A 27,820-nucleotide genomic window follows, 5' to 3' on the forward strand; every position below is an offset into this window, starting at 1 on the left:
CTTTTTCCCAAATTCTTCTCAAAGTTTGCTATAAATAGAGACCATTTGTATGGAATCCTTTGAAAGGCTCTCATTCATCCTCTTCTTCTTCTTCTTCTCTCTCTCTTTTTAGTTTGGTTCATTTGTAAGTGAAGTTTGGGGCTAAATTAAAGGAGGAAGCATTTAGGTGATATGGTGTTGACAGAAGATAGAGAGCACAGATGATGATATGCAAATTTCTGTATCTCACTCCATTTGTGCTCTCTATGCTTCTGTCATCACCCTCTTCACCCTCCTTTAACATCCCATCTTCACTTTAGTGTTTTGTGTTTGATTCTATGTGAAAGGATTTTAAACCTCTCAAGCATTGTCTCTATGATTCTTTGTATATATTCATGAGCCATTAGTTGAGTTTGTAGCCCTAAATAGTGTGTTGATTTGTATTGCAGTCCAAATTGGGCAAGGGGATGAAGAGAATCGAGACATATAATGTAACGATCTGAAGCCACCGCTAGTAGATATTGTTTATTATGAGTTGTTATGTATCGCGTCAGCCTGCCTTTACTAAAGAGAGGTTTCCACCCACTTGTAAGGAATGCTTCGTTCCCCTCTCCGATCTCACATATAAGAATCGACCCGTTGGATAGATTTTCAAAAAAAGTAACCTTTTGGGTACGTTCGGCAAATTAAGAAAGTTCCATGAATACACTTGGTATGTATATGTAAAAAGAAGTCATTTTTTTCCCTTCCAAATGAGTTGAAATTGTTGTTTTTCCTCTTTTTTTGGCAATTGATGCAGGAAATGATGAAGAAGGAGAAGATGATATGCCAAATGATATTAAGAGAGTGAAGTGAGTATTCCTCAAAGGGGGAAATGAGGCATGCACTGCCCACTTGCTTGATTGATTTGTGGTGCCAAAATTGATTCATATAATGTTGTTATTCATATTATACAATTGATTTTGTAATAATAAGGCCTTTCATGTTAACATGGAGGGAGCTTTCTCTAAAATTATTAGGGTTTTGTTCATTACACAAAATAGTGAAACATTTGGAGCTTTAAACCACAAAGTTTCATGAGGATTCACAAGCTTTGGTTGGGTTCATAAGGGGTTAATGAGACACTGACAGCCATTGTCTTTTTGAACCAAATGAAAAGAAACACACAAAAGAGGAAAGATTCCACGTGCCCCTTTACCCTTGTGGTCTCCCCTTCCATCCACTCACACCCCTGCTACCTCTCGTAACAGCTCAAGCTCACAGCTCACACCGCTGCTACCTCTAGTAACAACCGAAGCTTACACTGTTATTAGATATTGTTTGCTTCGACCCATTTCACTGTAACAGTTCAAGCTCACTACTAGTGAATATTGTAACAGCTCGTAGATACTGCTCTAATAGTCCATAGATACTGTCCGCCTTGACAATTACGTATCGCTGTCTATTAGAGAGACTTCCACACCCGAATGTTTCGTCCCCTCTCAACACCTTTTTCTCGGCTCCTTTCTTTCTTAATATCAAAGTTGTCTTTTTTATTAATAGCCCACCAATTGGAGGGATATTCTTATTTGATTGCGTATATACATATGGATACCTTTGTTGCTACAGATCTCTTCAATTATCTTAACTACTAAGGCGATGTGTTAGTTTCATTTGTTTCTTTTCAATCATTGAATATCTTGACTCTGTTCATAGTGAGAGGAATAGTGTAACGTATAAAACCAAAATCGGATCGAAAGTATTAACATTTCCATGTGATAAGGAAGCACTACAAATGTGTTTGATTCAGCAGAAAACAAAAGGTTCCACTGTTTGGGTCCGCACAGGGGCTTCTCAATGCGGCTCAGCCAAAGCGAGAATTCAACGCAGCATTTTGAATTCCAATAAAAGGGAAGGGAGAGGCATCCAAATTGACGTCCACACCATCGCATCATTGCACTGTTACTCACCCAGATATGTCCTTGTAATGGCATACAAACACATTCTGTTGTGTTATTTTCAGCTTACCTGCCCTTTCTCTCTCCCTGTCTTTATCTTTGTGCTTCGTCAATGGAATGCAAATGTGAAGGTTCTGTACAAATTAAGCCTGGCCGTTAGTGAATGTCTGCTACCAAATACCAGCCACGGTCTTGCCTGTAATGGAAACACCATAGAAATATGTCAAACAGCATTCATTTTATAGAGATATTGAGAGTAAGATTAAACAAGACTTACAACTGCAATTTGCACGTCAACGAAGCATTCCTATTGCACATCAACGAAGCATTCCTTACCAGAGTGTGGAAACATTTCTCTGGCAGACCTGTTTTAAAACCGTGAGACTGACGACGATGTAACGGATCAAAATGGATAATATTTGCTAGCGGTGGGCTTGGGCTGTTACAAATGGTATCAGAGCCAATCACCAAGCGATGTATCAGCAAGGGCGTTGACCCCTGAGGGAGGTGGATTGTGAGATTTCACATTGGTTGGAGATGAGAACAAAACATTGAGTGTGGAAACCTTCTCTTAACGCATTTTAAAATCGTGAGACTGACAGTGAAACGTAACAGTTAAAGCGTACAATATATGACATCTCATTTTGGAGGATGAAAACAACCATTCAATTTTTGACAGTTCCAAACTTGTAGACCATTTTTTTATAGCTAAACAACTTGGTTGGAGATTTGAACTTCAAACCTTTAGGCCAATGAGCCTTATGTTAGGAATCACGGATGTCTACCCTAGCATGATATTGTCTACTTTGAGCATAAGCTCTCCTGGTTGTTTTGGGGTTCTCCAAAAGGCTTCATATGGAGATATTCATTTACTTATAAATCCACGATCATTCATTAAATTAGTCCGTGGGACTCACTCCCAACAATCCTCAACACCTAAACTAGTTAAAGCCATAGTAAAGTTAGATTGTCTTCCACAATCAAGAAGTCGTCGCGAGCAATTATCCGTAAACAATATGTACTAGACTATGTTGGATTAGATATAAGCATATGGAATATGAAAAATCTACGCTTATAAAACTTGCGAGAACAAGGATATTACGAGATTTCTACATTACTTACAACGCTTGATGAGGCGATTCCAGACCGTCAACTTCCCGGTCGTCCTTACAGTGAAGATGTGGCGTAAAACTGGTAGTTGTGTCCAAGATATAGAGAATACATAACGTTATACATCAACATGAAAACATAGGAATTGGCCGAAAAAAATCCAGAGAAAGATAGGGAATGAGAAGCAGAATGCTCTCAATCCAACAGACCAGAAGATGCTCTGCCTCGATTCAAGTTTTTCAAGACATGATGTATAGACTTTTTGTGATCTCTCTTTTCTCCATGTAGGAACTGTACAGACTGCACATTGCATAGAAACCAACAAGGAAGCACAGGAAGATTGAAAAGTACTTGATTGAAGTACAGAGGGCAGACTTGTTTCCATATACTAAATTTAGTTTTGCATTACTCGAGTCTGCTGAGCTGCTCACAGAAACACCTATTATGCGGTTGTTGCTAAAAGTGGAGAATCCACCCCTTCACGGACCCAGCATCCTCGCTGTCACCCAGCTCAGTGTCTGGCTCTAATACCACTTGTAACAACCCAAGCCCACCGCCAACCGATATTGTATGCTTTGGCCCTTTACGTTTCGCTGTCAGCCTCACAGTTTTAAAACGCGTCGTAGAGGTTTCCACACCCTTGAAAAAATGTTTAGTTCCTCCCTCCTACCGACGTGGGATCTCACAATCTACCCCCTTCGAAGACCAGAGTTCTCGCTGGCACTCATTGATGTGGGATCTCACACTTGTCTCGATGTCTTATTATTACAGGTCGAACTTGTCTAGAGCTTCCCAACAATTAATTTAAGTTCAAATAAAGCAATCAATAATGGAGGTTCAAGTTCAAGTTCATGAATATCAATAATGGACCTAGCTAAGCATACTACAGAAATGAAAATAACAGCATAATTTTGGAAAAGTCCGCTGATGATTTATTGTAGCTCCGCGACATGAAAGGACAATTACGTTGATGTTGGAAAAAGCTATCTATGGTGGGATAAAAGACTAGACAGAACTGCAGTTGTTTTGAAGTTCTAAGCTGACTCAACTCAACAGCTAACGAGATATTGACTCAAATAATGCAGAACACGGTCGTACTGCTACGACAAAGACATCCACTCGTCATTTGAAACTCAGAAACTTACAGTCATTCATGCAAAGCCCCCATTCACGGCGGGACTCGGCGTTGAGGCCAAAGACCAAGCAATAAACAGAGACCGAGAGGCACCGCCGCACCAGCACGGAGTCAATGGCAGCCTCCTCCACTGATGCCCAACGCTCAAACTTTCTATTTCCCCAATTGGGGTTTCAACTAATCATGATGAATTTCACCCTCATAACTTATTCCACTCATCTCGTAATGAAAGGATTAAAGACATCCTCTTCGACAGCTCCACAATTCGTGGAGATATTTTCAACTGCTTCTGGATTAAAATTTAAACTTTATCGCCCCCAATAGTTACCAAATATGAAATTTATATATTTTTATAGTTCATCCCATCCTCCAAAATATTAATAAAAGACGCATTCTTTAATAAATTGGTATAATTAGAGATGTCTACCGAGCAGGGCCGTGATAGTCTCGTCCCAAATTCCTATTTCAATTTCAATCTCGTGAAACTCTTCATTCATTTTTGTTAGTTAATTTTTATTAAAAAATGTAAAATATTACACTTTATATTCAATTTTGATATATAGAAATATATATATATATAAATATAAATGACGTGGACATCCCTGGTTAATGGGCCTTAGATTAGTCTTTCAATAATATGGGCCTTAGATTAGTCTTTCAACAATATGGGCCTTAGATTCGTCTTTCAACAATATGGGCCTTAAACTAGTAATGAGACTGCGTTTATGGGCTTTTCTCATTTCCGCCCCGATATTCTGATGGATAAGTCGTCGATATCTCGCAATTTCGAGCTGCGACGACATTTCGTCGTCGGGGAAAAAACGAAATTCCCCTAGCCCTACCGACATGTCGAAACGAAATAAAAATTTACCATTCATCAAAACACATTTATTGGAAAATCTAAAAGGAAAAAAGGAAGAGGAGGGAAAATAAATCTGTGTTTTTTGTTGGACTCTGTAAAGGAAATCCTGGCCCTCTTCTTCTCGGGAAGTCAATTTCGCGGTAACAATGGCTATCTCAATGGTGTTTCTTCCGGTGGCGATCCCCTGAGACTGTTTCGTTAGGGTTTTTTTTTTTTTTTTTTTTTTTTTTCAGTAGAGTAACTGCTTTCGTCTTCTGAAGTTTCTTTGGAGTAAACTACAATGGCCGATAGCGCTAAATCAGTTCTTGAAGAGGAAACTTCGAAGCTTGAAACCAAGTCCAAGCGCGGCGTAGATGTCGAGGATGCTGATGTCACTGTGAAGAAGTTTAAAACGGAAGCTACTGCCGATGTAGCCGACAAAACTGGAGACTGTGCCGGCAGGAAGTTGGAAGCTGTTAATGGTGATGAAGAAAATAAGGTCATCAGGATGGGAGTCAAGTTTGAGATTGAAGCGGATGCAGCAGAAGATAAAGGGTCCAGGCATACAATGGAGGATGCTTGGGTTTTGCTTTTGGATGCGAGCTTGGATTTTCCTGGGAAATTGAGGTTTTTAGTTGTTTGAGTATGACAGTTCTCTTTCATTTGTGCCCTTGTTGAGTTTATAGTATATGCTTCATGGCCCTTAGCTTGAATTGATATTAGGACGACGTTGCTAAACTGGTATTAGGACGTCGTTGCTCCTTTTAAACAGTTGATAGAACTGATTGAATCATCAAATGTTTGTTGCTAGCTAAGGCAACGTCAAAATGCTAATTCATGAACTTCAGCGGTTTATTCTGACAAATTGTGAAGCAAAAAATTTCAATTAGCTTTTTATTTTTTGTGGTCAGATGTGCACATTTTGCTATCTATGATGGACATGGAGGTCGGTTAGCTGCCGAGTACGCTCAAAAGCATTTGCATATGAATGTTCTCTCAGCCGGGTTACCACGTGAGTTGGTGTGTTTTGCCTAGTCTGCTTTTGTGCATTTAGATTATTACATCATCTAGAAACGGGGACCTCATAGACTGAACCTGTTTTAAACTTTTATATTTGTTTATGCCCAGTGGAGGAACAGTAGCTAACTTCATCCATTTAGATTCTAGAATAGATGTTAAAGAATATGATAAACATATTGATTAATCTATAGCAGCTAGCGTGTTTACCATATAACCTGAATTTAGCTGAAAAATAATTGTACTCCTATAAAAAAGTAACTCAATAGGCACTCTGACTCATATAATCGGATTCTTGGTCATGGCCTTTTTTCAATCACTAATTTTCATTTTTTGGGCAAGCTTTCATGATATTTGGTCGCCTGTCCATGGTATCCTATAATTATGTATCACATTATTGATTTCCCTGACAGTTTCTTCACCTCCATCCGAGATATTTGTATCATCGTTTCATATTATACAAGTGGTGCCCTGCACCTGACCAATTGCTTGTTTTCTGACTTACTGCCTATATGTTTCACTTGTTCATGTTGGTCCAGTTGGATGTAAAAGCAACTAAAAAGGCAATACTTGATGGTAGGGATCTCTTTTTTCGTTTTCGTCTACTGAATATGGTTTGTCTCATTTGCCACTTGATGTATTTAATTGTATTTGCAGGGTTCCGGAAAACTGATGAGTCTCTTCTTCAAGAAAGTTCTGCTGGTACTTCTACGTTTAATTTATGGCAGTTGGTTACTTTCAGAATTTAACATATTTGTAGAATAAAATTGACAGTCTATAAACTTTTATGATTATGTTTATACCATAAAAGAAATCTTAGCTGTTCTATATGTATCCATGGAATTGTAGGGAAGGGTTAAATCTAATTGTTCACTAGCAATAATCATATACAGGTAATGGGGTTCTTTGGTAAAGGGAATTATATGATTCACCATAATATAGTATATAATCATGAATATGTTTAAACTATTTACTTTAACTTTTTTTTATGATGAAAAGCAAGACTCATTAAATAGAAAGATGGGATAAGCCATCTCTGAGAAGGCCAAATGAGTGCTAGCAAAACACCAATTCACTTGAATAAGAAAAAATGTGTAGTTGTAAGAGGCCCACCTTGAAGCCAAAGAGGTACCATTAACGATCTCATGAAAATTGTGTTTATTATATTTTAAAAAAAACCCTTGATCATTTGATCACTAAAAACATCTATCTGCAAGTCTAGCTCATTGTCTTCAACTCGCGCTCCCGCACGTGTCTGTTGACTGGTCTACAAGACTTTTGGTTGACATAAAAACCATGGCCTAAAGGCAAAGGCGCAGCAGACAATCAATTTTATTTTAAGCAATTGTTTTGAAAATTCAGAAAGATGCAGTTACATAAGAATGAGATAAATTATAGTCATATGCAAATTTGTGGTCTTTAAGCTGTTTCTTTATGCTGCTTACGTGTTTTAAACAGAAGATTCAAGAGATTACACCCCAACCCCACCCTCTACAAAATAAATAACTCCAGCTCCCTCTTTCTCATTAAAATAACTCACGGAGAGCAAATCCAAGTGCTTGAAGATTTATTAGGCCGTGAATAAGGAACTTAATTTACGTCTTGGTGTTTGACAAATTGTTTCAGGGGGATGGCAGGATGGTGCTACTGCTGTTTGCGTTTGGGTATTAGGTCAAACGGTAAGTTAACTATTTTACCATTGACTTGCTAGAAACCAAGTATTTTAAAATAAAATCCACGTCTTTGATTCAGATAGTTATTTTCGAGTTGAAAAGCGTTGATGGTATGTGTTGAGTTGCTTTGAACTGAAGCTCGTTGGTTAGATTTGTCATAACTCTTTTCCTTCTGCGAAGGTTGCAACTTGGAGACTGTGAGATGTAATCCATGTTCTCCTTCTTGTTTGCCCCCCTTTTTATTTAGGTTTCTGGTTGTGGATATTTCTCACAAATATATCAATGGGAATAGTAAGATTTTCCAAGTAAATACCTTACGTAATTCAAAGGATGAAAGATGCTTTTTATTCGTTGCATGCCTAGGATAAACTACTTGAAAACCTCAATCATCTCATTTTTCAATCAATTCCTAATTTCACATACATGCAATTATTTTTCCGTTCTCACGGAGGGGTTTGGTTAAAATAAACAGATAAAAGAAGGATAAACTTGACTTTTTTTAAGGACGGATTTGAAGAATTCCATATATATTAGGAACCCATCTATATACTGCCTACATGGTTTACCAAACGTTGGACTAATAGACACAAGTAATTTATTTTTGAAGGACCCATTTCTTTGAAATTACCATATATATGATGTCATCCTTTTTCTTTTTAATGCACATGCAGCTTGCTTAAGCTATTCTTCTTTCTGTTTTTTATTGTTTTCCTCCATTTTCAAGATAGCATTTTTTTCTGACCAAGGAATTTTACAGGTTTTTGTTGCTAATGTTGGTGATGCTAAAGCAGTTGTAGCACGATCTTCGACTACTGATAAATTGTCTAATAATCTTAATGGAGGAAGCTCTTTAAAGGCTATTGTTTTGACAAGGGAACACAAGGCAATCTACCCACAAGAAAGAGCTCGTATTCAAAAGGTAAGAATTATTATGTTATTATTATTATTATTATTATTGATAAGAAACAGACATTCAGAAGGTAAGAACTATGAAGTTGGATTGTATGTGTTATTGAAGAAAAGAAAAGAAGGAACTAGCTAGTAGGGTAATTGGAAGACATACAACAAGCAAAGGATTTATGCTTCAATAGCTTGCTTTATGACCTTTTACGTGGTCATCAATAGATATCATGTGAGATTCTCAACAGGTTTATTCTAATAGATAGTTGGAGCGTTGTATCTGATATCTTGTCATTTAAGTTTAATGGTTGATTATCAGAAAAAGAAGAGGTTTGAGATGTCTTTCAGCTTTTTATTTTACACGTGTTAGAGAGCATAGCCAATTTAGTGTTTCATTGGCAATGAAGAAGAGAGGAAATGATTGGAGTAGCACCAAGAACTGCCACTTGGCTGATATGAAGTAGCACCAAAAGAATCCCAGGCTCTCACATTCAAAAAGATGATAATGAGGGAGCAAATCAATTTTCTTGATTGAACTTTAAAGGGGAAAAGGAAACTACGCTTGAGTAAAGACAATTCCTTTGTGATGCTTACTTACCTGCACTTATGATGTATATAATATACGATATCAGAAATGCCAACTGCCAAGTGCTAACCTTAACCAAATTGATGAATAGAGTGTGAATTATTGGATCTGATGGACCTATGTTTTAGGTTCTCAATTGGACATTTTTAAGCTTTCAAGGTCAAAGGATCTCGTCTGGATGTCAGGGATGGGATGCTCCAGTGAAAGTTTGTAACAAAATGGAATAATATTAACTTGGCAGAAATCTTATGTGAATTTCAAATATTATCATGAAACAAACAGCCTTAATTAGAAGTATGAATGTTCGATGTCTTACAATTCTAGATATGCATGTAGACTGGGCAGTGCATCGCAGAATTGTTGCCTGTATGTACTATAATACATCAAATTCCACTAGTCCTTGCAATCCTGATTACAGTTAAAAAGGAAAATGAATTATACCAGGCTGGTGGCATTGTTGGTTCAAATGGTCGATTGCAGGGCCGTCTTGAAGTTTCTCGGGCACTCGGAGATCGCCAATTTAAAAAGGTTATACTTCATTGACTCATACATCTCGTTTGTTATCCATTAATGTCTGCTTTTATTTGTTTATAGTTTAAAATGTCATGGCAAAGATTAAGATGAATGAGAAACGTTGCATCTTGATTTTTTTTTTTAACACACTGAAATCTTTTAACAAACAATCCTTTTCTGCGATAGTCCCCAATCTTAGGTTATCCATTTTCCCGTATGATATGAAGAAAACTATAACTAAATGTTCTTTTCTAAGCTGCCTCAATGCATATCATGAAGTAAACTATAACTAGACTTTCTATCCTTAGCACTAGTTTTTGAGCTGAAGTCTGAGCAGCAACACATATTACTTGCAGTTGGGCGTTATAGCAACTCCAGACATTCATTCTTTTGAATTGACTGATAGGGAGCATTTTATCATTCTCGGATGTGATGGACTTTGGGGGGTTAGTTTGACTTTCAGCACTATTTATACTTTTGTTCTATCATTCCTATTATTGTCTCTCATTTCTCTATCGACTTTCCCCTTTCCATTTTGACTTCTTTCAACACTGTTTCAGGTTTTTGGACCAAGCGATGCTGTCGATTTTGTCCAGAAATTATTGCAGGTAAGGGTACAGGTTTCATTTTTTTTTTTCCCAATAATTTAACTGAGGGATTGCTTCATTGTCACGTGGAAGTGCTCCATTCAATTGTCTGTCCTTGCTTTGGGGCACCACTTTTCACATTAATCTCATCTCTAAGCAAAGCTTCCGTTGTTCTAGTTAGCAATTTTTGGTTGGCAATGTTAAAGTTAAACTATTTCTGTAACTATGTCATTCTTCTTTTTCTTATATTCGTTTATGCCTTTAATCAACACCAGGTCAAGTTGTTTTTGGTCATTTCATTTTATTTTGCTTTTCAAAGTATCATAGCTTTAAAGAGGAAAAATTGACTCTAGATTGAGACTCTCAATTGGTATTTTATTTGAAAACATATTGTTTTTCTCCCATCTCTGAAAAGCTTAAATTTGAGATCGGTTGCTCTGTAAAGTGTTTCTTCGTGTGGAATATCCTAGTCTTTGATTATTTTTTTTTAACTTCTTTGAAAAGAAAGTAGAAACCTTTTCCTAAATGTTAATTAAAGATCAAAGTCACAATAAAGGGAAGGTAGAGGGATCTTCTCTATTAGCCAAAAGAATTGCAAAAGTAGGAAACCTCTCTAGTTGACTTGGATGGATATCACAATAGAATGTTCATCAAAATTCATAGAGAATAAACTACCGAAGGTCCAAAGATAAACCCATCAAAGGTCTGTCGAGTAGTTGAAATTGTATCCTTAATAGTTCTTTTGTTCATTCAAACAAAATAGCCTACAAAAACGGTCTCCGTCTTGTCAAAAAAAAAAAAAAAAAAAAAAGAAGAAGAAGAAGAAAGAAACCCTGCCATAGATGCTTTGTACAAAGAATTTCTGCATCGTTGGAGGGGACACCAATGAAAATTAGCAGCCGGAAGAAAATTGTTCCATATGGTCGTCGCAAAGGGACAAGTAACAAAAATATGATCGTCCCATTCCTCCCCTTTGGACAAAGAATACAATAAGGGGGCGAGAGATGCAGATTTGGATGATCCTTCTTCTTTCCTTTTTCTTTTTCTAACAAGAAACAAGATTTTTAATTTAAGAAATGAAAAGAGACTAATTCTCAAAAGATACGGCTACACAATGGTCGAAAGAAAATAAAACATAAATTACATAAAACATAAATTACAAAGGAAAATAAAGACATCCACATTCAACATATATTTTGTAAAGAACAACCATTAAAAATCTGAGAAAAAGAATGCCATGAAGAAGCTAGCGGACTTGAAATGATCAATCCAATATAAATGCTTATTTTCAAAGATCCTTCAGCTCCAACGGTGATTCTGAAATAAAGCTTTAACACATTCACCCATAATAAATTTGATTTTGGAGCCGAAGAAAACCCAATAAGAAGTTGTAGGACAATTTCTCGTGTTGTTGGAGAATACCCACTGAACTTGGAAATAATTACTTAAATTATGGTAACAAGCCAAGGAATAATAACAGCCAAAGAAAACATTATTGAGAGCCTCCTCATCTGCACAACAACGAGCACAACTTGCCATGGTCCGTTGATTACTATGGTAAATTGATTTGGATTCTTCTTTTATACTCTTTTTATATGACCTATATGTTAATCTTGTAATGTTGCAAGTGGAGAGTCTAAAATTTGAATCTAACTCTTTTCACGATCTTCCAACCCTAATTTAGCTTAGCAATTCCTTTTGGATGCACCCAAGATTTGCCAAGGATATGATTGAATAAAGAGGAGGACAAGCCCATTCCTTAACTTCCAAATCATCAAGGTTCCTTCCTTGTAAACCTCAAGTTCCAACCAAACATGTAGACCATTCCAAACATTTTCCAAACCCTCCATGTTGAAGTTTGAAAGTTTAAAATCTCTAGGAAAACGATATTTGAAGGATTGCCCTCAATCCAAACATCTTTCAAAAGCTTAATTTTCCTTCTATAACTGAGTTTGAAAACAAAAAAGAGGCCTCCACGGCTCACTGAGGATTAAGGAGCTATCAGTTTCCTAGGCCTTCTAGCACTACATCCTTTGGACTTCTTAAAGCAGCCAAAGAAATCAACTTCATGTCAAATGCTTCTCATTTGCAAAATCTCCGATTCTCCACTAGGAATTAGGGCCACGTTTTTCTGTGCCAAGTTACCAATCTCAATTCTCCGAATACTTTAGGGAAGTACATTATACTCCGATTGACATGACTACCTTTTATTTGGATTCAAACTACCCTACAGAAGAATTTCTGAAAATTTTCTCCAAACCAGAACAATCTTCTTGGTAGGTATAATCGAGAATGTAGCTTCAATAATAGTAAACAATCCCTCCTTGGAGCAAGGCTAGAACTCCTCCACTTATAATTCAGCTTTCCCTTTATCAACTGAAGTGTTCCAAAAATCTAGGGAACGAGAATGATCTCCATGGGAAGACTGACATAATTCATAGACCAAAACGTTCTTTGCTTTCAATTTTTACTCAGGTCACCTGTTAATTAAATTTTCCGGGAGAATCATGTTTTACGAAGTCAATGTTATATCTATTCCTCTTGCCTTTGCATGAGAGGCCAACTTCGTTTTGTATTATTAAACACTCATCTTGATTAAGGATTACGAAAGATATCTTTGTTGAACAGGAGGGCTTGCCCATAACATCAGTAAGTCGACATCTTGTGAGGGAAGCTATTCGTGAACGGCGCTGTAAAGATAACTGTACTGCAATGGTCATTGTTTTCAGGCCCAAGTGATTAAGCAAGAATAGTCGCGAACGATGTGAGATTTCCATGTTACTGGTGCTGTACAAGCGAACTCCCAAGACGTTAAGTTTTTTTGTACGAGTGGACCGCTTTACTTGGGATTGTGGAATTCGCCAGAGTTAGAGATGTCGAGTTTGAAAACTGATGTGGAAACAGTGGGGTACCCAGTGTTAAGTTTTGTTTGCAGTTACTTCAGTTTCAAGATTTTGTAAGATACTGATGTCACTACCTTCCATCGATTTTGTGGAAGTAAAGATTTTCTTAGTTGTTTGCATGTTTGTGGAATACGTGTAAACACAACTGTAGTGCTGATTTCATGCTTAGATATGTATTCTTGTTTATGACCTAACAATCAGGAGTGATGATTTCATGATTGGAACTCGATGATATTCATAACTAGAATCACTTAAAAGTAGGGACTTGTTGATTGCCCATTTGGATTTGCCCTTTTGGATTGACATTGTGGACATATTTTCCCAGCTCTCTTTTTGCCGTGGCTGCCAGGTGGTGCCCAAAGTTCTGGAGTTTGTGATATTCTGTTAGCTGTGCACTAATAAAGGCTTCCTTTGGGGAGTCGGTCTTCCCGACCAACTGTCTAAGATTTATTACCCTACAAGTTATCTCGACAGCTAAATGTAGTAGTTAGTGAGTTTGCAGTTGTCCGAGAATGTGCTGATTTACATGTCATTTTGTCAAAATATAGTTTTCTTTCGGCCGAAATGGCTATGATTGGAATTGTAAAAGTTGATGGAGATTCTCTATTGTATTGTATTATATATATATATTCAATTAGATGGACAATTGAGAGCCACTCATATTAATTAAAGAGATTCTTGTTATAGACATTAAAACGTCTACCAGCATATGCATGCATCATAATCAAAGATGTTTTTTTTTTTTTTTTTTTTTTTTTTTTTTTGTATTTTCCAATTATTTTTATGAAAAACAATAAGAATGCATTGGATTTTCTTCAAATTTGGATGGATGAAAAAAAAAAATATATTGTGATTCTAGTTCTTTTTTCACTAGCTTTAGAAATTAGTTGAACATCAGACTACGGTTAAAATCGAGTTAAGCAATGATTAGGCGATAAAGGTTAACATCAACGAGAGTACCGTTCAAATAATTATAAATTTTTATCTTTTATTACTAGTTGTATACTCAAATTTCTTTTTCCTCGTTTGAAGTATAATAGATTTTAAGTAGATTGGGGGTAATACAGTAGAAGAAATACTTGACAAGCAGAAATTTCCTAGATGAAAATTTCTTCACCAAGAAAGAAAGAGATAATTTTTTGATATCGTTGGATTTCACGTCATTCTTGAATGATGCTAACATGGCTAATAATGAACGAGAGAGTAGTACCTGTACCAAAAATTATCCAACCATAAACAAAGAAAAAAATAGTCCAATCAATAATAAGAAGCACATGCCATCCTTGGTTCTTCCCCTCATTTGATTCCATTAACAATAAACCAATTGATCAATCATCTTCATATTCAACTGGTATCATACACCAACATCATAATCAATATATGGTTATCCTAGTTGCATAATTCAACTGTTATGATCCCAATTATTGATATTACATCATGTTTCCTTCCATAAAATAAAATAATATCCCTGTCTACAACAACAATTAGATTGATAAGCACCCATAATTGCCTCATTATCATAATACAATCACATTAACAGACAAGGGTCAATATTAAACATAAAATAGATGGTGGGATCTTGGTGCCAACCCAAATGAAACTGAGATCATCTTCTCTTTCATTACCTGGCTAACATGCTTAATCCCAATACTGTCTCCCCAACAAAATCCATCTCAAAAGTCAACATTCAGACCTTTATTTTTTTCTGGGGATGTTTCAAGCACAGTTACAAGCTCAAATTCATGCAAAAGATCATTTTTTTTATGCCTATGGATATTGCCAATAATGAGCAGATTCATGATTGTGATAGGCCCATTTGCCTCCTAGCCTTCAATGATCATACAGTATATATAAAGACACTGCTTTTGTTTAGTTCATTGTGATGTTAAGGCAATAGAGAGTGAAAAAAGAAGAAAAAAACAGACAAAAATGGCAAAGGGAAAACTTGTGTCTGAGAAGATTAAGCTCATTCTTGCCTTGATTGCTCTGCAATTCTGCTATGCAGGATTTCACATTGTGTCAAGAGTTGCTTTGAACATTGGTGTTAGTAAAGTCGTGTATCCGGTGTATCGAAACGCGATCGCTTTAGCTCTGTTGAGTCCTTTTGCCTATTTCCTTGAGAAGTAAGTTTGAAGATTTGTTGTGTAAAGCCTTTTTTTGATGATTTTGATTGTTCATTCTTTCATCTCAGCTGAATGTGGCTTTGTTGGTTTTGTTTGTCAGGAATGAAAGGCCTCCTCTTACTTTTTCTTTGCTGTTTCAGTTCTTTCTTCTAGCTTTACTTGGGTAAGACATCAAGAAGTTCTTTCAAATCTTTTAGTTTCTATTGCCCTTTTGATGTTATGAAGTGTATGAAACTTGTTGGTTTCAGAATCACTGCCAATCAAGGATTTTACCTCTTGGGGCTAAACAATGCATCTCCAACTTTTGCTTCTGCAATGCAAAACTCTGTTCCTGCTATTACCTTTGTGATGGCTTCTGTTCTAAGGTATACTTACACTACTTTCTCCCCTCTAATGGCACGGAGTGTTTTTGTGAGATTCTACATCGGTTGGAGAACGAAACACCCTTTATAAGGGTGTAGAAACCTCTCCCTGGCAGACACGTTTTAAAAACCTTGAGGGTAAGTTCGAAAAGGAAGGCCCAAAGAGGACAACATCTGTTAACGGTGGGCTAAGGCTGCTATAAATGGTATCAGAGCCAAACATCGGGCGATGTGCCAGCACGGAAGCTGGGCCCCAAAGAGGGGTGAATTTGGTGGGGGTCCCACGTCAATTAGAGAATGGAACGAGTGCTAGCGAGGACGTTAGGCCTTGAAGGGGGGTGAATTGTGAGATCGCACATCGGTTGGGGAGGAGAACGAAACACTCTTTATAAGGGTGTGAAAATCTCTCCCTAGCAGACACGTTTTAACAACCTTGAGGATAAGTCTGGAAGGAAAAGCCCAAATAGGATAATATTCGCTAGCGGTGGACTTAGGCTATTACAGTTTCGTTTCTTCGACGAATTAGCAGTTTTCATTGCGAACGTCTTCTCTGTTTCAGGCTTGAGCAAATCAACTTCAGAAGGAGAGATGGGTTAGCAAAGCTTTTGGGAACTATTGGGAGTGTTGGAGGAGCAACTGTGATCACTCTCTATAGAGGCCCTCCACTTTTTCACAACTTACTAACTCAAGGAAGTAGCATCTTGGGGATGGATGAACCTACACTTAAAGTGCAGAACTGGAGATGGGGCTGCATATACCTGCTAGGCCACTGCCTATCTTGGGCTGGTTGGATGGTTTTTCAGGTCATACTCTTTTTTCAGTGCCGAAAGGCATCATATATAAATATAGCTACTAATTCTGGGGTTAAACGTTCCACTGGTTAAGACGTATATCTTTGATTGTACAGTTAGAGTTTGACTCCTCACCTCTATCGTACTAAAAAAAGACCTTTTAGATAGAGTTCAAAAATAAAGTCAAAGCTTCGTATCATATAGAGTCGGAAAACATCATATATTTGTAACCTCATTGGTTCAAGACGTTTTAGTTAGAGTTTTGAGACCCCACATCGGTTGGAGAGGGGAATGAAGTATTCTTTTATAAGGATGAGAAAACCTCTCCCTAGCAAACACGTTTTAAAACTCTGAGGGGAAGTCTGAAAGGGAAAGTCCAAAGAAGACAATATCTGTTAGCGGTGGGTTTGGGCTGTTACAAATGGTATCAGAGCCAGACGCCGGGAGGAGGCTGAATCCCGAAAGGGAGTGAACACTAGGCAGTGTGCCAGCGAAGAAGCTGTGCCCCGAAGGAGGGTGGATTGTGAGATCCCACATCAGTTGGAGAGAGGAATGAAACATTCGTTATAAGGGTGTGAAAACCTCTCCCTAGCATACGCGTTTTAAAACTTTGAGAGAAAACCCGAAAGGGAAAGCTCAAAGAAGACAATATCTACTAGTGGTGGGCTTAAACGGTTACGAGAGTTCTTAAAGGTAAAACAATGTCGGTCTAGATTCAAAATTGATAATATCATATCAGAGATCCAACTATGTGTTGGTTGATTGTATGAGTATTACGGTTTTCAACTTCATAACATGAACACTTTTTTGCAGGCTTCTGTGTTGAAAAAATATCCAGCAAAGCTAACAATAACTTCATACACATGCTTCTTTGGACTGATCCAATTCCTAGTCATTGCTGGCTTTGTGGAAACAGACTATCAGTACTGGAAAATCCAATCTGCAGAAGAACTCTTCACAATCTTATACGCTGTAAGCTCTTTTTGTACGATAAAACATTTGAATTCTTAGTCAAATTCTAAAAACACGAACAAATTTTTTATAACTCCAGCTGATCTAAGTCTGTTCCTTTGCACTTTGTAGGGTGTTGTAGCCTCTGGCATTGTCATATCTCTCCAAACATGGTGCATTCAAAACAGTGATCCTGTCTTTGTTGCTGTCTTCCAGCCTCTCCAAACTTTCCTAGTAGCCATCATGGCGTTTCTCATCCTCGGCGATCGGTTATTCTCCGGCGGGTAAGATCGACTACTCGAAACAAGAAGAAAGAGGTCTGCATAGACACTATTAGACACTAATTCACTTCTTCTGATGATTCAAATGCAGGGTTATTGGAGCTGTTCTTATAACATTTGGTCTCTACTTAGTTTTGTGGGGAAAAAGTAAAGAAAAGGCATTGGAAGAAGAAGAAGACAAGTGTTTGAAACAGCCACTTTTGGAAGACCAAAAAGGGGACAAAGAAGACAACGTTGTTTCAGACATACCATGAAAATGAAGTGCAAAAATGTATACATAAGTTTTAGCAGAAAGAGTTGTGAAGAAGCAGTGGCTGATCCTACGAGATGAAGGATATGTGTCTTGTTAGAGATAAAAAGGCCACAATTTTCAGCTTGTAATACAAACTGTTCCTCTTTCTGCTTTTCTTTTTCTTTTTCTTCTTAAATTTTAGTTTGTTTGTTTGTTACTATTTCTTTCTTAAGCTTTCCCAACCATTAACGTACCCTGTGATACTAAAAGACAAATAGAAGATAAAATGTAACGTGTTAATGTGTTCCCTATCTTCTCGACCAAGGACGAAGCACGTGCTACAATAGCCGGGACAAAGGGTCGTGATCCCACAAGGGTGAGCTAACTCTAAAAACCCGTCCTCCGTTTGGATGGTAGGTTGCAACTTGCCTATATGAAACCGAAATCGCTAATAATCGCTGATCAACCATACAACAATGAACTCGTTCCCAGACCTTGTACACACCGTTAGTCACAGTGTGGGAGCTGACCATGCCCTAAATCGTTACCTTAACCGCAAGGAAGGGGATGTCGAAGGGCAGGGCTAATGACTGAAGTGAAGTTGTAACACGATAGCTGTACTGAAACGTATTAATCGATACTTTTAAAAATTTCAATAATACCCTTACATTTGTAAAAAAAATCTAAAAAAATATCATTGTCATGAGCTCTTAACACAAATTTAAAATTGAGTATATTTTAAAAAAATAATAATAATAAATAAGTTTCATCCAAAATAAATAAGGAAGGAACAAAATTCAAAAGTATAGAAATAAAATAAAAGTTTTTGAAGTGGCAACCTTGGTAATTACTATGAAATGTGAGGGCTTAAACTCAAGACGTGATGCCCAAGTAACCCAGTCACATCCACACCCAAAATTTTAACATATTTTTTTCCTTTTCTTCGACTAATGAGACACATAATAAGGTTAAATTGATCAATATTTTAATATATATATATATATAATATATATAATAGCAGACTCTGCATTATTTCATAATTTAATTGAATTACTTTCCAAGTCAATTTTTAATACTTTGTTTTTTTCTTCAACAAAATTTAATATATCATTTTCAATAAAATAAATTATAATCAAATAAATATTCTTCAAATCGAGAACTTCTCTGCAACTCAAGAAATTCTCGCGTTTTGACGGTAACAGTTAAATATACAACCATTCATCGTTCAACGTTTGAGGAAGCCATCTCGAAATTTTCCACCTCTTCCTCGTTTCGTCGTATGTTTATATCCAGAGTCCTCTGTTCTTCTCTGCAACTCAAGAAATCATGGAGAAAGATTCAAACTCCTCATTGAAATCAGCCCTTCTTCACATTTCTGAAGATGGGTTGGATTCAAATGGCGAGAGAAGGAAGCTCATAGCAGAGGAAGTAAAGAAGCAGCTATGGCTTGCAGGGCCGCTGATATTGGTCAGTCTTTTACAATACTGTTTGCAGATGCTATCCGTCATGTTTGTGGGTCATCTGGGCGAGCTGCCCCTCTCCGGTGCTTCAATGGCCACTGCTTTTGCTTCTGTGACTGGTTTCAGCTTGTTGGTGAGTTGGGTTTCTGTTTGTTTCTCGAGAAAATCTCACTTTCTTGCTGGATATTCAAAACTAGTTATGTTACTTAAAATGGTCTGGATTTGAATGTGTCTTAGGTGGGTATGGCTAGTGCTTTGGATACATTTTGTGGGCAATCTTATGGAGCAAAGCAGTATCATATGCTGGGCATTCATATGCAAAGAGCAATGGTTGTTCTTTTACTTGTGAGTATACCTCTTGCAGTCATCTGGGCTAACACAGGAGAAATCCTGAAATTGCTTGGTCAAGATCCTGAAATTTCAGCAGAAGCTGGGAAATATGCTATTAGTATGATACCAAGCCTTTTTGCTTATGGTCTTCTTCAATGCCTTAATAGATTCTTACAGACCCAAAACGTTGTTTTCCCAATGGTTATGAGTTCTGGAATAGCTGCTTTGCTTCATATCCCCATATGTTGGGTTTTGATATTCGAAGTTGGACTTGAAATTCGAGGAGCTGCTGTGGCTAACTCCATCTCCTATTGGCTCAATGTGTTGATATTAACACTTTATGTTAAGTTTTCTTCTTCTTGTTCCAGTTCTTGGACTGGGTTTTCAGTGCAGGCTTTTCACAATATCCCATATTTCCTTAAACTTGCAATTCCTTCGGCTTGTATGGTTTGGTAAGTCTCCCTTTACTATGACTCTTTTTATCATAATCATTAAGATTCATGTGTCTTACAAAAAAATGTTGAACAGCTTGGAAATGTGGTCATTTGAGATGATGGTTCTTCTTTCTGGGCTTCTACCAAATCCAAAATTAGAGACATCAGTGCTTTCAATCATGTAAATGACAGACATCAGTTCTTGTTTCTTAGTATATAGCCATCTCTTGCTTCACTGACACACTACTTTACCAGTCTTAATACAGCTGCAACAGTTTGGATGATCCCATTTGGTTTGAGTGGTGCAGGAAGGTAAAATTGATTATCACTTTCGCTTGTTATTCCGTTCCGTGAGATCCCACGTCGGTTGGAGAGGAAAACGAAGTATCCCTTGTAAAAATGTGGAAACCTCTCCCTAGCAGACGCATTTTTAAAACTGTGAGGCTGACGGCAATACATAACGAGCCAAAGCGGACAATATCTGCTAGTGCTCAAGCTCACCACTAGCAGATATTGTCCGCTTTAACCCGTTATATATTGCCGTTAGCCTCACAGTTTTAAAACATATCTGATAGGGAGAGGTTTCTTCCTTCCCCTCTCCAACCGTACTTGGCATAGGTGTTGAAAATAGAAAGAGTACAAATGGATGTGGGATTTATATGTTTTAATTTGATTTTGTAAGCACACGAGTCTCAAATGAACTAGGAGCTGGTCATCCTGCAGCAGCGAAGCTTGCTGGGAAAGTAGTTATGACAATAGCCATTATTGAGGGGCTACTGCTTGGAATTGTCTTAATTCTTATACGTACTGTTTGGGGCTATGCTTATAGCAACGAACGAGAAGTGGTCGAATATGTAGCCAACATGCTTCCTTTAGTTGCAGCTTCCAATTTTGTTGATGGACTTCAATGCGTCCTTTCAGGTTTACATTTCTATCGTCTGCTGTTCTAGCAAATCCACGGCTAACAAATATTGTTCTCTTTGGACTTTGCTAACAAATATTGTTCTCTTTGGACTTTTCCTCAAGATTTTTTAAATGTGTTTGCTAGGAAAAGGTTTCCACACCCTTATAAAGAATGTTTGGTTCCTCTCTCCAACCGATATGGGATCTCACAATCCACAACCTTATAAATAATGATTCTTTATAGTTGGTATCAGAGCCAGACACCGGGCAATGTGCCAGCGAGGACGCTGGGCACCGAAGGAGGGTGAATTGTGAGATCCCATATTGATTGAGAGAGGAACGAGTGCCAGCAAGGACGCTAGACTATGAAGGAGAGTGGATTGTGAGATCCCACATCGGTTAGAGAGGGAACGATGTATTCTTTATAAGGGTGTGAAAACCTTTCTCTAGCAGACGCGTTTTAAAAACTTTAAGGGGAAGTTTGAAAGAAAAAACCCAAAAAAGACAACATCTACTAGCAGTGAACTTGAACGGTTACAATTATTACTTGACTTCATGTGTGCACTACGATTTTTCTACCTCAAACTGATGTTATTTTAAATGGTGATGGTTGGATGTGCATAAATACAATGCAGGCATTGCTAGAGGATGTGGTTGGCAGAAGATTGGTGCATATGTGAATCTTGGATCATATTATATTGTGGGAATTCCATCTGCAGTTTTGCTTGCTTTTGTTTTGCACATTGGTGGAAGGGTAAAACTGATAATCATGATGATGATCTTCACTCATATGTCCTGTAATTATTATTCACCTTAAATGTTTAACCTTTTGATCCTTAACAGGGGCTGTGGTTAGGCATCATTTGTGCACTCATTGTCCAAGCACTTTCTCTTGCTATCATTACCATCCGCACCAACTGGGACCAAGAAGTACACTTCCTTACTCAAATCTCAACTTTGCTCCCTTATCATATCTTAATGTATTCATCTCTTCTATTCAGGCAAAGATAGCTACAGAACGTGTGTATGACACTGTAATCCCAGTGAACGTTGTCTCGTGAAACTCGAGTTTCTTGGTCGAAAAGTTTTGTGATTTGATCTGTTGGATCGTGGAAGTCGAGCCTAAAAGCTTCATTTTTGCAACACAAACTCCTGGCAAATAAGTAGCTGAGTTCACTTGAACTTCATCTCTCAGTTTCCATGTGTTTAGCTCAGGAGATATCATGTGCAATTATATTTGAATTCAGTATTTCAGTTTCTTTATAATCAATATGTTCAAAGAACTCTTTGAGCATCATTTTTGTTGGGTTATAACTATAGGCTTTCAACTCCTCAAGTCTGCTACCAAAGACTATTTGCAGAATTTCCACCATGTTTCTCGAAAATCTGCGTGTTTGGTGGTGCTTTACTGTGAAATTCCATGTCGGTTGGAGTAGGGAATGAAGCATTTCTTATAAGAGTGTGAAAACCTTTCCTAACATATGCATTTTAAAATCGTGAGGTTGACGACTTTAAGAGTCTGAACAATCTTCCGATAGCAAAATTTGTGTTGGTTTGTAGGGCCAGTTTTCACTCTTATAAGCTATTTGAGACAAGTAAAGCGGTGTGGTGCGGTCCTTGACTATGGGAATGTTGGGGCTATGTCCCGAGACGAATTTCGAGTTCTAGTGTGGATCTTAAACGGGAGTGGTAGTCTATTAAATATAAATTTGAAAATTTTTAACCTATTTTATATAATTTAAAAGTTGAATCACGTGATTTGATCAAAATGTTAACAATAAGAGACCAAACATAAAAAAACAAAAATATATTTTAAAATGATCTTCAAATAATTGGTTGCAATGAATTATTAGATTCTTTTTTAATATGTCTACATGCATGTGGTGCTGATTTTATTGGGAAGGGTGTCCTCACAAACCTTCTTGGATGAACTAGTCCTATTCGACCGATGTGAGATTTCACCATCCACATCTTGGGAGGGTCAGCGTTCTCGCAATCTACCCTCTTGGGTAGGCCAACGCCTCACAATCCACCCTTTTGACTGGGCCAGTGCCTCACTAGCACACTACTCGATATCTGGCTCTGATACAATTTGTGATAGTCCAAACTCACTGTTAGTAGATATTGTCCGTTTTTGCCTAATATGAAAATGTGTCCAATAAGGAGAAGTTCTCACACTGTTATAAAGAGATGTTTCATTTCCATGATGTGAGACAAACATATTAAGTACTCATGAGAGGATTTTATATTTAAAAATTGTACTTATCTAATAATAATTTGGAAAAAGCTAAAAAGGTTTAATTTTGAGGTACATATACGACATACATACATACATACATATATATATATACATACATATATATATACATACATACATATATATATATATATATTATTATATGTGAAAAATACAAAAGAAAAATATACAAAAAAGAAGAAAAAAAAAAAAAGCTTCATCCAAAAGTTACGCATTTCATGGTTTATATGGAAGCTTCATCTTGACTTCCTCTCCTCTCTCCATCTCTGTGAGCAGAGCAATAATGGAGAGAGATCAGAAGTCGTGGTTGAACTCGCCTCTAATTCACATATCTGAAGATGAAGTGAATCCGAAAGACGGGAGACTAGTAGATGATAACAATTTCTCAAGAAAACTAATAGCCGAGGAAGTAAAGAAGCAGCTATGGCTAGCAGGACCTCTAATATCGGTCAGTTTTCTGCAATACTGTTTGCAGATGATTTCCATCATGTTTGTGGGTCATCTCGGCGAATTGCCTCTCTCCGGTGCTTCCATGGCCGTTTCTTTTACATCGGTGACTGGTTTCACCGTCTTGGTGAGTTGATTTTCTGTTTGTTTCTCGGGAAAATTACATCTTCTTAGTAACCTGTCTGATTTTAGAACACATTAGACAATAATTTGTTATTAGTTAGCATCCTAGGACGAACGAAGAGACTGTGATTTTGTTGGTTTTGGAATCTGCAATTTCTGTTCCCAATTGATTGAAGTACTTCAAATGGTCTTGATTGAAATACATGTCTAGATGGGGATGGCTAGTGCTCTGGATACGTTTTGTGGCCAATCTTATGGAGCAAAGCAGTACCACATGTTGGGCATCTATATGCAAAGAGCAATGTTTGTTCTTTCACTTGTGAGCATACCTCTTGCAGTCATCTGGGCTAACACAGGAGAAATCCTGAAATTACTTGGCCAAGATGCTCAAATTTCAGCAGAAGCTGGGAAATATGCTAAATGCTTGATTCCATGCCTTTTTGCACATGGTCTTGTTCAGTGCCTGAACAGATTTTTACAGACCCAAAACATTGTTTTCCCAATGATGATGAGTTCTGGAATAGCAGCTTTGCTTCACATTGCCCTCTGTTGGGTTATGATATTCAAAGCTGGGCTTGAAACTCGAGGAGCTGCTTTGGCAAACTCCATTTCTTATTGGATCAATGCATTGATATTGATGCTTTATGTTAAGTTTTCTTCTTCATGTTCAGAGTCTTGGACTGGCTTTTCAGCGCAGGCATTTCACAACTTCTCATATTTCCTTAAACTTGCAATCCCTTCAACTGTCATGGTTTGGTAATGCTCACTTTTACTGTTTCTCCTTTTATCATAATCACAAAGATGCAGTTCTCTCAAAATGTTCAAAAAGATTTTCGACAGCTTGGAACTGTGGTCATTCGAGATGGTGGTTCTTCTGTCTGGACTTTTACCAAATCCAAAATTAGAGACATCAGTGCTTTCTATTAGGTATAAACAGAGACATCAGTTCTTCAGGAGCAATGTTATTTTCTTTTGTTATATCCAACCACCTCTAGCTTGACCAACGCATTTCTTTACCAGCCTCAATACAGATTTAACCGTTTGGATGATACCAATGGGTCTGAGTGCTGCTGCTAGGTAAATTTTGCCGCTGTTTCTCATAAGAATCTCTGTCCTCTCTACTGATAACTTAAAAATTATCACTTTCATGTGTTTTTCTCCATCTTGCCTGAATTGGGAAATTGAGAACCTTGTATGTTTTTTTTATAAGAATGGATAGAGTTCAAATTTAACTAAGATTACTGTCTCTACTTCATTTTGTAAGCACGCGAGTTTCAAATGAACTGGGAGCTGGCCGTCCTGCAGGTGCAAAGCTAGCAGCGTGTCTAGTTATGACAATAGCCGTTTTTGAGGGGCTACTGCTTGGGACTGTCTTGATTCTTATACGAAATGTTTGGGGTTATGCATATAGCAATGAACAAGAAGTGGTCAAATATGTTGCGGATATAGTTCCCATAATTGCAGTGTCCACTTTTTTCGATGGACTTCAGTGTGTTCTTTCAGGTAATTCATAATCCTTCAAAGATTAGACTCTTTTACTGTAGTTAGCTCTTGTTTCTTTGGAAACCGTGACTGTTTGAAACAACTTGTACGCATTTACACTAATCTCACATCTTACATATATATATACACTAATCTTACTTGATAACGCGTAGAATCTCATGAGATACTTAAATCTTCGATGGTCCTAGTCAGAATTCATTAATGTTTGCAAATGATCATCATAGTTTGTGGTGCATCTTTTTTTACTAGTAGACAACCTATTTATAACAAGTCCACTACTAGTAAATATTGTTGGCTCTGGTTCGTTACGTATCACTGTTAGCCTCACAGTTTTAAAACATGTCTACTAGAAAGAGGTTTTCACACTCTTATGAGGAATGCCTTGTTCTCCGAGAGTGTGAATCTCACACTATTCTAGTTATGATTAGCCCTGCCAAGTTGTCTAGCTGACATTTTCCAGTTGAGTACTAAACGTGAAATGAAAATGAATGAGGAATTTTATGCAGTCCAAGAACAGCAAAGTCTTTATAGAATATTGGATTTTTTAAGGTAAACTTTGACAAAGAGTTGGCAATAAAATAACTTGACACTTTTGTATGTACGATATTTTCCTGTCCCTTGTGATCTAACCAGACATTTCACCTGCATAAAGTATTGGCATTTGAAGAATCTGTGTGTATGTGCTTTAAATAAAATGCAGGCATTGTTAGAGGATGTGGTTGGCAGAAAATTGGGGCATATGTCAATCTTGGATCGTATTATCTTGTGGGTATTCCATCTGCAGTTTTGCTTGCTTTTGTCTTGCACATTGGTGGAAAGGTAAAAGTGTTAATCTTAATGATCTCCACTCTTCATGCCCACCATTTTACATCATGTCCTATAGTTATTAGTAATCCATCTTTTAACCCTTTTTCTCTTGAAAATGATGCTCAATAGGGGCTGTGGTTAGGCATCATCTCTGCACTTGCTGTCCAAACACTCTCTCTTGCTATCATTACCATCCGCACCAACTGGGACGAAGAAGTACAACTCTAAACTCAAATCTTAAATATCAACTTTCCTGGTTTCCCTTGAAATTTGACATTCCTAATGCGTTCTTTCGTCATATTCAGGCAAAGATAGCTGCAGAACGAGTGTACGAGTCAGTCATTCCAACGAATGTCATCGCATGAAACTAAAGCTCTTTTGGGTGGAGAAGCTTTGTCATTAATCTCTTTGCCTTTGGAAATCAACAACTTGTGCAATATGACTCATTGTTAAAAGCTTTTGAGGATTTTTGGAAAATCGTATGTATTCCTTAACTGTTCTGAACCTGATTCAATTAGATTTTGGATCAATTAAATTACGATTTAGATTGACCCACTATAACTTCATCATTCTCTGTATTCAAAGAGAAACCAATTTAGAGAGCACCTCTCTAATTCCAAATTCTACATCTTTAGGAGGGGAAATAAAAGCACTTTTAGAGAACGAGGTAGAGGTTTTCAAGTTGAAATGTTTCACTCAGAAAGGGAGAGAATGATGAGGTTTCAATTCATACCAGTACAGGAGATAAACCTTTACCCATGTTTCTAAACAGCCAAAGGAGCAACTACTAATAACCAAACAGATCAAATCTAGAATAATAGAGGAAATCTTAATCTAAAAATACTACTTTTGAAATTTGTCACCATTGTGGTTATTTCTCAAGTTAAGGCACGTCCCCAGGCTGGGACACTTTGGTGCTATGCCTGAATTGTAATAATCATAATGGGAAGGAGAAAAAAAACAAATGGGAATCTCACAGAATCATGGAGCCTGCTTGACAATAACAGGGTAAGCAACCTCTCTGCCTACTGTTTCTTTCAAATTCCGAAGGTGCCTAGAAGAACTATGTATTAGTTGAGACCTAGCCAAAAATGAAAATCTCTTGGCTCCCAACGTCACTTGATATGTTGTTGTACTTCATTGGTTTAGCAGGAGAGCTTGTAAAATGAAGTGATGAAACTGAGGGATAAGTACCAGTGTTCCTTCCTCGTGTACGACTGAGTTTTCACAATGGTACTTGCGGGAATGTGTTGAAGTAGAATAGTTCTTCCGAATTCAGGTGAAAATGGTGGTCAGAATTGACTTCATCACACTTGCCCATTGAGAAGGAAGAATCTAATGAAGATAAAAGAAAGAAACAGGACCTACTACAAGCTAAGTCTCTCCCAACAAAAGTGCTTTTGATATTTTCAAAAACACTCCTAGAATCCAATGTCATACTATAAAGGGTCAAGTCCAAAGTGGGATAGATTCACACCTTACCATACTAATATGATGAGGACTCATGGTTTAAAACATTAAAGAAAATGGTCAACTATATTTGCGTACCTTTAAGGACCTGTACTTGGAGGGAGTTATTCGTAAAAGGAAGAGAATGATTGGACTGCTTGAACACGGATGGGTCTGTCACGAGCT

At 37.4% G+C, this 27,820-nt stretch overlaps 4 protein-coding genes and 1 long non-coding RNA gene across 9 annotated transcripts; all 5 read left to right on the forward strand.

The window, feature by feature from the left end:
- Window positions 1–73: 73 nt before the first annotated feature.
- LOC111440892 lies at window positions 74–1,583 on the forward strand. 2 transcript variants are annotated; one of them, XR_002710044.1, is made up of 2 exons: window positions 74–691; window positions 779–1,583. It is a non-coding gene; the product is annotated as an uncharacterized LOC111440892 (long non-coding RNA). The 2 variants fall into 2 exon arrangements; XR_002710043.1 differs by having other exon boundaries at window positions 74–651.
- A 3,475-nt stretch (window positions 1,584–5,058) lies between these two features.
- LOC111440952 (probable protein phosphatase 2C 8) lies at window positions 5,059–13,468 on the forward strand. 3 transcript variants are annotated; one of them, XM_023077792.1, is made up of 11 exons: window positions 5,061–5,629; window positions 5,914–6,022; window positions 6,559–6,595; window positions 6,677–6,721; window positions 7,646–7,698; window positions 8,450–8,611; window positions 9,623–9,706; window positions 10,048–10,137; window positions 10,252–10,299; window positions 12,907–12,927; window positions 13,008–13,468. In XM_023077792.1, the coding sequence occupies exons 1-11, from the start codon at window positions 5,304–5,306 to the stop codon at window positions 13,029–13,031; spliced, it is 999 nt and encodes a 332-aa protein (XP_022933560.1). In that variant the 5' UTR covers window positions 5,061–5,303; the 3' UTR covers window positions 13,032–13,468. The 3 variants fall into 3 exon arrangements, 2 of the variants coding, with proteins under 2 accessions (XP_022933560.1, XP_022933559.1); XM_023077791.1 differs by having other exon boundaries at window positions 5,061–5,163; window positions 5,257–5,629; window positions 12,907–13,468; XR_002710057.1 differs by lacking the exons at window positions 12,907–12,927; window positions 13,008–13,468 and having other exon boundaries at window positions 5,059–5,629; window positions 9,597–9,706; window positions 10,252–10,300.
- Window positions 13,469–14,950: 1,482 nt separating this feature from the next.
- LOC111433746 (WAT1-related protein At3g18200) lies at window positions 14,951–18,229 on the forward strand. Its single transcript, XM_023070931.1, has 8 exons — window positions 14,951–15,025; window positions 15,072–15,304; window positions 15,405–15,467; window positions 15,553–15,669; window positions 16,226–16,469; window positions 17,271–17,429; window positions 17,541–17,692; window positions 17,781–18,229. The coding sequence occupies exons 1-8, from the start codon at window positions 14,951–14,953 to the stop codon at window positions 17,941–17,943; spliced, it is 1,206 nt and encodes a 401-aa protein (XP_022926699.1). The 3' UTR covers window positions 17,944–18,229.
- Window positions 18,230–19,145: 916 nt separating this feature from the next.
- On the forward strand, window positions 19,146–22,343 carry LOC111433185 (protein DETOXIFICATION 16-like). The gene is made up of 8 exons (XM_023070146.1): window positions 19,146–19,514; window positions 19,619–20,163; window positions 20,240–20,326; window positions 20,401–20,457; window positions 20,828–21,066; window positions 21,684–21,802; window positions 21,892–21,978; window positions 22,050–22,343. Exons 1-8 carry the CDS (start codon window positions 19,248–19,250, stop codon window positions 22,107–22,109), a joined length of 1,461 nt encoding a protein of 486 aa, XP_022925914.1. The 5' UTR covers window positions 19,146–19,247; the 3' UTR covers window positions 22,110–22,343.
- Window positions 22,344–23,512: 1,169 nt separating this feature from the next.
- LOC111435773 (protein DETOXIFICATION 16-like) lies at window positions 23,513–26,806 on the forward strand. 2 transcript variants are annotated; one of them, XM_023073314.1, is made up of 8 exons: window positions 23,513–23,879; window positions 24,087–24,631; window positions 24,716–24,802; window positions 24,896–24,952; window positions 25,140–25,378; window positions 26,079–26,197; window positions 26,315–26,401; window positions 26,491–26,806. In XM_023073314.1, exons 1-8 carry the CDS (start codon window positions 23,589–23,591, stop codon window positions 26,548–26,550), a joined length of 1,485 nt encoding a protein of 494 aa, XP_022929082.1. In that variant the 5' UTR covers window positions 23,513–23,588; the 3' UTR covers window positions 26,551–26,806. The 2 variants fall into 2 exon arrangements, with proteins under 2 accessions (XP_022929082.1, XP_022929090.1); XM_023073322.1 differs by lacking the exons at window positions 26,079–26,197; window positions 26,315–26,401; window positions 26,491–26,806 and adding an exon at window positions 25,812–26,068 and having other exon boundaries at window positions 25,140–25,405.
- The last annotated feature ends 1,014 nt before the right edge of the window (window positions 26,807–27,820 follow it).

Source organism: Cucurbita moschata, unplaced genomic scaffold (assembly GCF_002738365.1).
Source record: "Cucurbita moschata cultivar Rifu unplaced genomic scaffold, Cmos_1.0 Cmo_Scf00003, whole genome shotgun sequence".
NCBI classification, from domain to species: domain Eukaryota; kingdom Viridiplantae; phylum Streptophyta; class Magnoliopsida; order Cucurbitales; family Cucurbitaceae; genus Cucurbita; species Cucurbita moschata.